This window comes from Sebastes fasciatus, chromosome 6 (assembly GCF_043250625.1).
Source record: "Sebastes fasciatus isolate fSebFas1 chromosome 6, fSebFas1.pri, whole genome shotgun sequence".
NCBI lineage: Eukaryota > Metazoa > Chordata > Actinopteri > Perciformes > Sebastidae > Sebastes > Sebastes fasciatus.
The window spans coordinates 3,782,287-3,794,558 of NC_133800.1; the positions used below are offsets into that span (position 1 = coordinate 3,782,287).

The following is a 12,272-nucleotide window of genomic DNA, read 5'->3' on the forward strand; positions in this document are numbered from 1 at the left end:
CGACTAGTCATAATTAATTTGCGGATATCCGCAATGTGAATTACGGATATCCGCAACTGAATTGTGAATATCCATAATGACAAACCCCATACACATGAATGGCAAAAGTAGTTTGAATTGTACTAGTCAAAATAGAATTAAGGATATCTAAAATTAGAGTTTTGACTAGGCAAAATGATTTTGCAGATATCTCTAATGAATAGCCTGTCTAGCTATTAAAGGTTAAAATGGCTTGCCGTAAGCACACAGCCCTCGGGAGCTCCAATGATTTCAGCTCAACATTCACTCTACTGCTGAACAACCAACACCATTCTGATGTAGGTGTTATTTTCAAGATGTGTGAGGGCCGAGTGGAGGGCAGTGGACTGCACGTGTGTCCAGCCGTCCACATACACATGCATGATGCCAAATGGGGACCCACTTGTAAAAACATTGCTCCATAGCACTACTAGAGGCCAAAGACTTCTTTAAGTGCAGGATCCAGTGCAACCTGAACAAAGATAGCTGGGTCCACTCATTGAATAACACCTTGGCATATTGATCTAATCATTCTTAGATGGTGCTATTTCATTTTGAAGTGCCGTTGTGGTTATCCCACATAACACGGCCAAACAAACTGTGTACATAAAGACACAACTAGACACACAATTTGGTCATTGGAGATATCTTTATTTGTTGTTAGCACCTGATCTTTGCAGACCTGCGTAGTTATCACAAAGTCTGTCATTCAGATCAAATATTACAGGAACATGCATTTTTTTTAGTATCAAAATTGTATAATAGACTTCATAGATATCTTTGTTAAATTTCAAAATGATTATCTTAACCGACATGATCAAATTCTTTCAATACATCAGACCGGCAATACATCATAATTTTGGGGGAAAACGATCCCACGTCCCTCGTAGACGGTAATGCTGTAAAGAGAAAAAGTTGAAACATGTCTCCAAACAGCTACTTTAAAACAAACCGGTAATAGTAATAACGCTATGCTGAAGATCTGCTGTGTGGTGCAACCAACTGGTTGCACCGACAATAAATCCCAAAATGACAATCTCCGATTTGTTCCTCTGCCTTGTCCTGAAAAAGATATAATAGAGGGGCTTTATGGCTCCAAGCTATAGACCACCAGCGTTACGGCATCGCCGAGGCTGTGCTCCCGTTTGGGCAAAAGAAACTGTCACAGGAGACAAAATGAAAAATGACAAAGAACTGTTGTGTCGCAGGTTAACCAAGGCTTTCACACTGAAATTTGAAGCACATACGATATGTGAATATTCACTGTCAGTGTGGTAAATTGCTAAATGATGCTGGTGACAGTGACCAGCATTGCCAGCCAACTAAATCTCAGCCTATAGATCAAACAGTTGACTATTAACAGGCTGGTTATTTACAGACAACACTGATCTAACGTAATTCAATCAGATATAGAGATGACTGGATAAACAATATCCGGCCACTGTGTTGGACAGGGGAAGACAGAAGGGACATGGCGACGATCAACCTGAATTTATTAAGGTATCACAAACGCTCAGGTTCAGGCAAGGTCACAAAATAATTATTAGACATGTGAACAAATTGCATTGAAGTCTTTGGGATCTTCAGTTTTCTATCGACAAAAAGCGGGCGCGGCCTTGTTTTTTTGTTGCAAAGTACCCGTATGTGCCGGTCTGATGTATGTAAATCAAATAGGAAGCATTCCGCCTCTCAACATACATTTCATAATTCCGTAAACAAGGAGTGTTACAAAAACACATTAGTGGCTCACATTTGAGATAAATAAAAATAAGTTTGAACGTTTTTAAAGCTGAAGTAGGCGAGATTGTAGCAAATATGATTAAAAAAGGTTATTTTTATAAAATGTATATTATGTATATTGTGACAGTAGTACATGAAACAGGTAACCTGAAAAAAATCATGTCCCTCTGTGTCCTCCGGTGTCCTCCTGTGCTCCTAACGGCATCTGCAAGATTTCACAGACCAGAGGAAAACAAGCAGTAAGAGCTGATCTGTTCAGGTCTGCTGTCCAGCTGCCGTCTATGAGAACCGGCTGTCAATCACTCGCGAACTCTGACCAAACGGTCAAACTAGGCAGCGCTGATATGAAATACGCAAATATGAATCAATATTCTGTTATGTTAATGCTTATTTCTTGCCTCAAATGTTGTCAGAATCATCTTGTAGTGCCCGGTTTAGCTGTTAAATGAGAAAGTTTGTGACGCCGCCACCAAGTTCCAGTCACATGACCGGAGCACAGCCAATAGGAACGCTCTCTCAATGAAATGACCTGTGATTGGTCAAAGTCTCCCGTCACGGGCTAGATTTTCTAAAGCCTGAAAACAGAGCCATGAGGAGGAGCAGAAGTCTAGTTATCTCTCAGAACACTTGAATTACAATATGCTGAAAGGTTATTATGGAATTTTAGCCCAATGATGCCAAAAATATACTGCCTACTGAAGCTTTAATGTTCAATAATGGCTCTGTAAAATCAATGCCAGAAAATTTCAGTAAAAGAAAAATTCAGAAAACAAAATCACACCACATTATCATTATCTCACCATATACATGTGCTCTGCACTTCAACAGGAACACATATAAACCCAGTGTTTTGCCAGAGTGATCAGAACAGAGTGGTCTGGGACAGCTTCACAGTCCTGATCTTGGACACAGGAACTGCTGTAGAGTCCTGGTTGGTCATAAAAGAGTGCAGTAACAGCAGCGTTTCTTTTCATGTGCAGTCTCAACTTCCTCAGGTGGAGGTGCTGCAGGAGCCGGAGATTCCTCCTCACACGGTGAACCACTGGAGGTGGACAACAGCCTCCCACACACCAGGTCAGCAGCTTTTCCATCCATGATGGATAAGTCTGTCACCGTTTTCTCTCTCAGCGACATGTCTCCATCGTCATCATCATCTATCAGCACAAACTCTTTGAGGTAAACCATCCCCATCCCATGGAGGCTGTGGTTCTCTTCCGATCCCTCCAGGGTGTGGACATCCACAAAGGTCAGAGTGGAAGTCTCTGTCAGGGTCTCATGCGGGTCTGTGGAGTTGTCCTCTGGCCCCGAATAGGCCTGGCTGCTCGAATCCATCATCCACGTGTTCCTTTGACCACTCTCGTATTTCATGCCATACCTCTGGTCCTGGCTGTTAGAGATGAGGTCTGGAACAGAGGACATCTTGCCTGTACCATCTCGGCCGGTGACCTGGTCTCTCCTGGTGTGAGAGCCATTTTCTATAGCGTGACCATTCCCAGGAGGCATCTTAAAAGCCACACTCTGGTAGTCATGGTAGACCTGCACACTGCTGCTCCCTGGTGGGGATGACAGGGGGATGCTGGCAGCAGTGTTGCCTTTTCCTTGCTTCTTCATGTATTTTCGCTTGCAGCACTGAGACAAAACAGAAAATTGTAAGTTAATTCTTGATCTTGGAAGTAGTAGTTTGAGAAAAACTTAACTCAAAATCTATTTACTAGTCAGCTTTATCAGTCACGAAGACCATAAGATATGGTTGAAAGCTCCAGAGAAAGCTACTAAGCAGACATTGAGTTAAACAAAAGAAAATTACAGAAAAGAAATGAAAAATTAAACAAAATGACAGACTGTCTCTACCTGTCAATCCTTAACGTACAATTATTACTCTGTAAAATAGTATCAGAATAGTATAAAATAATGGAAATAACGACTGAATATATACTATTTTATTTACTGTTACTTCTTTTGTGCTGTTCTCAATTTGATACTAACAAACTATGTGGGACACCTGGCACTGTTGATGCAACAATAGATGGTAGGAGCCATATTTATAGATTTAAAGAAGGCATTTGTTATCTAAATCATCAACTCAATGTATCAGGAAATACTACTGATTGGTTGGCATCATATTTGAACAATAAACAACACTACACAAGTTAAAGGAAAAACCATCATTTTTAGAATGTTCTATAGGTGCACCCCAAGTTTCAATTTTAGTCCCTCTCTTATTTAGTATTTGTATTAATGATCTACCATTCATTTGTCCAGAAGTTAAATATAAGCAGACGACACAGATGAAGTACCTTGATATGTCAGGTGGGCTGTTTAACTAACATTAGCATGCTAACATGCTGATGTTTAGCAGATAGTGTTTACCATGGCCATGTATTGTAAAATGAAAATGTATACCTGATGGTGGTGCAAGATAAAAAAAAGTTAAATGACCAGTGTGTAGGATTATTGGCATCTAGCGGTGAGGTTGCAACCAACTGAATAGGCCCCCTCACCCCTCCCTCTCCAAGCGTGTAGAAGAACCTACGGCAGTCCTTAGGTGCATTCGCGCCAGCAAATTCAACTGCCACTTAAATGTAAAAAAACGCGAAAGTCTCTCTCTAGAGCCAGTGTTTGGTTTGTCTGTTCTGGGCTACTGTAGAAACATGGCGGACACTGTGAAGAGGACCCGCACCCTATGTAGATATGAAGGGCTCATTCTAAGCTAACGAAAACACAATTCTTGGTTTCAGGTGATTAACGAAAACATAGCTATGAATATTATATTCAATTTCTGCCAATAGATCCCCCTAAATTCTACACACTGGTCTTCAAAGGTCCCATATTGTAAAAAGGGAGATTTTCACGTATGTTATATTCTAAATATATATATATAATATAATATAAATATATATAAATATATATATATATATATAATAATACATATAAATACTGTGAAAGTATCAAAAAGCTCAATCCATGGAGAAATACACGCCATCCGTATTCAGAAACTGTGCCTTTGAGACAAGCCGTCAGGATTTCTGTTCATTTGTGATGTCACAAATCTACAATATTTAGACCATTTTACAGTTTTAAATGTAAACATTCTAAATGTGTCCCAGTTTATTTCCTGTTGCAGTGTATGTGAATGACATCAGCTGACAGGAAGTAAACATGGACCAGAACTGTTGCCTAGCAACGCAATTCTGTTGCATTCCGTTGAAATGTGCTAAAACGGAGCGTTTCTGATAGAGGGTAAATACAGGCATATTCAGGCAGACAGTATGAGGAAAATAAGTTTTTTTTTTAACATTACAGCATGTAAACATGTTTTAGTCAAAACATAATATACAAGAATGAAACTGAAAATTAGCATAATATGTGACCTTTAAGGGATGACCAAAGTTATTGCAATTTATCCTCAGGGTAACATGAACGTCTGCGCCAAATTTCAGGTGCAATCTATCCTCATTTGTCAAGACATGTCACTCAAAACCACAAATGTGAACCTCATGGTGGGACTAGACAAAAAGTCAAGGGATCACCAAAGTCAGTACGATTTATCCTCTGGAAACCACGAGTGGCTGTACCAAATTCCATAGGAATCCTTTTGACAGTTGTTGAGATATTTTTTTAGTCTGGACCAAAGTGGTGGATCGACCGACCAACTGGTTGACATTGCCACCCATAAAACCATGCTAGTTTGGCTGAAAACAGATTTCTCAATCGAATTTTATGAAAAATGATCATATCAGGATATAGGATATTGGGATAATTGAAGCCCATCACTTACCCAACATATTACTAAGTGTCTTAGTAAAGTGTTGGGCCATCATGAACTTCCAGAACAGCTTCAGTGCTCCTCGGCATTGTTTCCACTGGAACTCTACTTCCGTCTTTTTTCTTTTCACCTGTTCGTGCATCATTACAAATAACATACACTGTGAATTTTATCCACACCATTCCACCCATTGTGTACGTGGTACTATTGTGCAGTTACAGCATTAATATTAGTCCCATCTTTCACTAACACAGCAACTGGGGCGGGTAATAGTAAGTGCAGTGGACTTTATGAACAACAGTAAGAGAGAACAAGCTGTCATTTAGTATTGGCCTCTCTGAATAAATAAATGAAGCCGGTACTTTTAAAAGAAGCAAAAAATATCTTAGATTCCCCGAGGATCAGTTCTTTGAAGAAAGGAGACAGATGAACTCCTCTAAAGTGCTCTAACCGAGGAAGGAGTGTGTGTGCGCGTGGGTGTGTGTGTTTCATTTCTCTACAACACACACACTCCCCTTCTCCATACAGAAAACACACAGATGAAGTGATGAATGCATCACTGTGAGGCAGAATGGCAGGTGTGTTAAAAGTACATATAATCTATACAATCAGCCAAAACTACAGTAGCAGATAGTATTTCTGAAAAGTTTAAATAGGTTTTGTGATCCACAATTTAAAGGTCCCATATTGTAAAAAGTGAGATGTTCATGTCTTTTATATTATAAAGCAGGTTTAAGTTCTTCATAAATACTGCTATCAAAATTCTCAATATATAGAGAAATACACACAGCCCGTATTCAGAAATTTGGCATTTGAAACAAGCCGTTAGGATTTCTGTCCATTTGTGATGTCACAAATATACAATATTTAAACCATTACATGGTTTTAAACGTAAATATTCTAAATGTGTCCCAATTTATTTCCTGTTGCAGTGTATGTAAATAACATCAGCTGACAGGAAGTAAACGTGGACCCAAGCTTTTGCCTAGCAATTCCGTTGAAATGCACTAAAATGGAGCGTTTCAGACAGAGGGTGAATACAGGTATATTCAGGCAGACAGTATGAGGAAAATAAAAATTTTTTTCAACATTACAGCATGTAAACATGTTCTAGAAAAAACACAAAATACAAGTATTAACCTGAAATAAGAACAATATGGGACCTTTAAAGAAGAACAGACAAATTATGTTGAACCAAATGAGATATTTACACTAAATAGACTAAAAGACGTCTTCAAGTGAAGCGTTTTCCACTTTATGTCTCATACGTGCTAAACCAATCCACTCCGTACAGGAGCTTAACAGAGTGACCCTCTTACACTTGACTGACTCATATGCATGACAGAATCGGGACTCTATAAATGAATAATAACAGCGTACATGTACATGTTCAAGCGGGAGTCGGCGTGCTCCACTCCTTGTGGTGGCGGCTGAGCAACAATAGATGAAAAATAGATCTGATTTAAACACACTCACTGCATTACTGCTTTAGTTTGCACTTGGTTGGCGGCTGTTTTTGTCTCAGCAGTGAAGGTTGAACTGTGGCAGAGGGGACTTATACTGGTAGGACAATTAAACAATAATGTTGAATTAACCAAAGACCCAAAATTCACCTTAGCATACGCCTAAATAGCTTCATTGCCAACCACGAGTTGAAGCATTTCATTTACAACTTCCTTTTGTAGGGTGACAGTACATTTGTGTCCAATACACTAACTAGACCACGAAGCCACATATATCAATCACAGTGATATAACAAGAATAAATACAGAATCATACATAAAGAAATCATAAAACATCCACTCAGAATCAAATATTTGATTAAAAAAATGCTTTTACCTTAAGCCTTTCCACAGTTGAACTCTTCCCCAAGTTGCTGTAATGAAAATCACATGGCAGAGGCGGGATGACCCAGCATGTGTCCCTCTGATCTGTAGTACAGCTGCTGAAACAGATTTCTCCTCCGTCTGGATGTCTATAAACAGAGACTCTTCACACACGCCCTCCCCTCATCTGGTAAACTACAACTGCTCACAGTGTGTGCAGGGAGGCAGTCACGGGATGCTCCAATGATTGCAATCACACCACTGCTATTTGCTCCCCCCCACCCCTTATTATTTGGGCTTCCGCTGAACCAGTGATCTTCAAATTCACATATTTTCACCTGGAAACAATCAGAACACAACATGAAATAATATTCACTTTTGGGAACAACTGTTCTCATTAAACAAGAAGGAATGCCAGCAGCCAGTTAGCTTAGCTTAGCACAAATGCTGGAAACAGAGGGAAACGGCTAGCCTGGCTCTGTCCGAAAGTAACAAAATATATTATATATCTCCAAAGCTCACTAATTAACACGAGTCCTTCCCGTGCTTCCTTTATGAAATGTTGCGGTTGTGCAGGGATGCATGGCTTCACATTCAGTCCCATGCACTGAATGTGTTCCAATAAATAATACAGGAGGACAGACCTTCACACACATGAAAGCTGCAAACAGGAATAACAGAGGGGATCAAATATTGAAAAGTCTACGTTCCCGGTGGGGATGATGTCTGCATTAGCCTATAGTCAACCGGTAGACATGCAAGCTGACAAAGTGCTCATGAAACCTATAGGAGCATAAAGTCCTCCTACAACTCCGCAGAAATCTTTCAATTCAAATTCTTTCTCAGCTATTATGGTCTTTTTAGGTTCAAAAGAATATGTGACAAGAACACAATGACGTCAGTAAAGTGACTGTCGTATAATTATATAACTGATACACCTGAATGGAATGAAGCCATAAAAGCCAAATAAGGAATAGTTTGACAGTTTGGGAAATACACTTATTGGCTTTCTTGTTCATGTCTGTACGATAAATCTGGAGCCTGCATCAGGCGATTATCTTACCCTTACAATGAAACCTATAGTTTATGGCTGGACCCTGTATGGTCAATGTGATAAATTGTGGCCAAATTGTTACAGGGATAGTCAGCGGTCGTGTCTATGATGTCAATTCCTGGATATTAAAGGTACTGTTTGTAACTTCTTACACTTACACTCTTATAAATCATTGCGGGTCGGTGTCCCATGCGAGCTCGCGTGTGGCAAAGCTGTTCCAACACAAACTACACGGAATCACCAAAACCGCAAAGTTATATCTAGTGAAGCTCGTCTTGCAAAACAGTGTCAACTAACCCTGCTCCAGCCCCCTGACCGAGGCCAGTAGACACAGGGGAGACCGTAACCCTGGTCTCCAGGGCCGGAGTCAATGCTGCTCTGCCTGCTTGCCTTCACTCACACACCGCGCTCGTTCTCACTCTATATCTTGCTCCACCTCTCACGTGCATGCGTGCACACTACACACTGCAGAAGAGTTAGTAGCTCTGAGAATATCTAGTGAATAAAATAACTGCTGCAGCTCCTCCAGACCAAAAGAGGTTTCCAGTGTCTTGTGAAGTGACGGGGCTCCGCAGAGAGAAACGTTATCGTCTCCGACCAAAACTCCGGAGTCTCCCCTGTTCCCTCCGGCCATGGTCGGGAGGCTGAGGCAGGAAAAGCCAACACTAGGATCAGCATTGATTCATGGAGAGACCTTGGTCTGGTCAGCTAACATTACTGCCAAGCAGCTGAAATATAGAGTGATATTGTGCTTTTAGCTGACGTGTGTCGCCTCACTGTTTTGAGTGATGCCCGTTCATGTCTATTGAGAGCGAGCACAAGCATGAGCAACAGCACGCTGACTTTTGTTGACTTAATGGCCAAAGGTGTCGCTGTTAAAAATTCTTACATAGAGTCCCTTTAAATATTCATCTGCATTTTTCTTAGTGTTCCCAGTAATACTTGTAAATAAAGGGGACTCATCATGCTCATTTCCAGGTTCATACCAGTTTGCAACTCCGGGGTCTGAAAAGTGAAGTGCCTTAAACTTGCATTCTTTCTAACAGCCAGCAGGGGGCGACTCCTCTGGTTGCAAAAAGAAGTCTGATTGTATAGAAGTCTTTGAGAAAATGAGCCTACTGAAAGTTAATTCTAACCTTTTTGGTCTTGGTGCACCTTTGCAAAGGTAGTCGATTAAAATATTTAATTGCGATTAATTGCATGATTGTCCATAGTTAATCGCGATTAATCCCAAATTAATCACACATTTTGTATCTGTTCAAAGTGCACCTCAAAGGGAGATTTGTCAAGTATTTAATACTCTTATCAACATGGGAGTGGGCAAATATGCTGCTTTATGCAAATGTATGTATATATTTATTATTGGAAATCAATTAACAACACAAAAAGATGACAAATATTGGCCAGAAACCCTCACAGGTACTGCATTTAGCATAAAAAATATGCTCAAATCATAAAATGGCATACTCAAGCCCAACTGTAATCTAGTTTTATCAATCCAACCTGAGATCAAGTCCAAATTCATCTTTATCTTTAAAGACATTCATCTTTAATTCTTAATGATATGCAAAATTCTATTCAAAATAATTGCGCTCCTGTTTTTTTTTTTTTTTAACTTAATTTTTATTGCAGTTACAGCAACTTACACAATCATAATAACATTCTATACCACTGTATTTTCAATTTGATAGCTGTCTCATAGTTTTAACACAAAATCTTACAGCTTAAAACAAGGGGGAGAGAGAGAACACAAAAAAGACAATCCAAATAATAAAAATAGAGTAAAGTCAAATAAATAAATAAATAAATTTAAATAATGATAACTGTGGTAAGGGGTCGGAGGTAAGGGAGGGGGAGTGTGTTGTATGGGTGTGTGCTGTATAAATGCGTGCACGTGCCCAGAGAGGTGACCTGGGTCAGGAAGACAAAGACACAAGCATGATCCAGGATATACAAGAACACTCAGATCACCGCACTAGTACAATCATGGCAGGGCTCCACCTTTTAACAAATGTGTCTTTTTGGAGTCTTAGGGAATAGGTTATTTGTTCCATGTGGTAGATTTCCCATACCTTCTCGATCCATAAATTGTATGTTGGGGGCTCAGGTTTTAACCACATAATTGTGATACATTTAATTGCTGCTGTAAGCAATATTTGTAAGAGATATTTTTTGGCTCTTCCATCAATGCCTTCTGGTATTGCTCCCAGCAGTGCCATTTTTGGATCTTTGGTGAAATTTTGGTCGAATACATCTTCGAGTGCCCGAAATACCTCTTCCCAAAATGTTTTTAATTTGGGGCATGTCCAAAATATGTGATTATGGTTGCCAATATGTGTACCACAATTTCTCCAACATTTATTCGAGTGTTTAGGGCCCATTTTAGCCACTATTTCTGGTGTACGAAAGAATCTTGAAATTACTTTCCATTTGAATTCCCTCCAGCTATTAGAGTTGGTCACTAGATGTGCTTCGGTGCATATTTCTTCCCATATGTCCTGTGGTATGTCTGTATTCATTTCAATTTCCCATCTACCTTTTATTTGAAGCGTATTGTTCAAATTCATGCCTAAAAATATTTGGTAAAAATGGCCTATAATTTTCTTATCCTCATTTCCTGTTTGTAATTTCATCAGGAACTCTTCAATTGGAGTGGGCACCAGAAATTTATCCCATTCCTTGTGTTTCGTTAGGAAGTCCCTTAATTGTAGATATCGGAAAAAATCGGTATTGGGAAGTTTAAATTCCTCTCTCAACTGCTGGAATGACTTAAGTCTGCCATCCTTCAGGAGTTGGTGTAGGTTAACGAGTCCCTGTTCTGACCATTTTCTAAATCCTGTATCTAAACTGGAGGGAACAAAATCTTTTATGAATCCAATATTGGTTAATGCTGAAATTGCTTTGGGCAATCCAAATGCTAGTTTGATTTTTCTCCAGATTGTTAGTGTGACTTTAGTCCATTCGCCCATTTGAGTTTCTCGTAAGGGGACATCTAAGAAAGGCAAGATCTGTAGGGGCCGCGCACAAAGGCTTTTTTCTATGTTAAGCCAACGTGTATGTGTACAATCCTGGGTCCATATTGTCAAAGGTTTTAACTGTGCAGCCCAGAAGTAATATCTTAGGTTTGGAAGTTTGAGCCCTCCCTTTTGTTTAGATAGCTGCAATGTTTTTAGTCTGATTCTTGGCCGCTTTCCTTGCCATATGAATTTTGAAATTAACCTGTCCAATTTATCAAATGTGGGTTTAGGAATATCAATAGGCAACATCTGAAATGGATAGAGAAGCTTAGGCAGCACATTCATTCGTACACTCTCAATTCGGCCTAAAAAAGATAGGGGGAGCGTTGCCCATCGGTCCAAATCCTTACCAACATTATCAATCAAACTTTTGTAATTTGCATCGAATAAATTTCTTAATGATGGGGGTATTTGGATGCCGAGGTATTTGATGCCATCTTTAGGCCATCTGAAACCACTCTGGAGTTTCACAGATTGTGAAATTCCACCACTTATATCCATAGCCATTGTTTTATCCACATTAACTTTATAACCCGAAAAGTACCCATATACGGAGATGAGATCCTTTAAGTGTGGGATTGTTGTTGCAGGTTCCGCTAAATATAAAAGCACATCATCTGCGTACAGTGATAATTTATGCTGTTCTCCATTTATTGTCAGTCCTTTTATGTTATCGTTATCCCTGATAAGCTGTGCCAAAGGTTCAATACTAATATCAAACAGAAGGGGCGAAAGAGGGCAACCCTGTCTGCAGCCGCGCTCTAGGACAAATCGGTCTGATAAAAACCCATTCACTTTAACAGTAGCCTGCGGATTGGAATATATTGTTTGTATCCACTTAATGAAATTGG

The 12,272-nt window shown here is 39.7% G+C and overlaps 1 protein-coding gene across 2 annotated transcripts; it reads right to left on the minus strand.

Annotated features, from left to right (window-relative positions):
* Nucleotides 1–648: 648 nt before the first annotated feature.
* Nucleotides 649–7,635, minus strand: LOC141768811 (uncharacterized). 2 transcript variants are annotated; one of them, XM_074637185.1, is made up of 2 exons: nt 7,364–7,635; nt 649–3,387 (listed from the first exon to the last, which is right to left on the minus strand). In XM_074637185.1, the coding sequence occupies exon 2, from the start codon at nt 3,367–3,369 to the stop codon at nt 2,695–2,697; it is 675 nt and encodes a 224-aa protein (XP_074493286.1). In that variant the 5' UTR covers nt 3,370–3,387; nt 7,364–7,635; the 3' UTR covers nt 649–2,694. The 2 variants fall into 2 exon arrangements, with proteins under 2 accessions (XP_074493286.1, XP_074493287.1); XM_074637186.1 differs by lacking the exon at nt 7,364–7,635 and adding an exon at nt 5,537–5,984.
* Between the last annotated feature and the right edge of the window lie 4,637 nt (nt 7,636–12,272).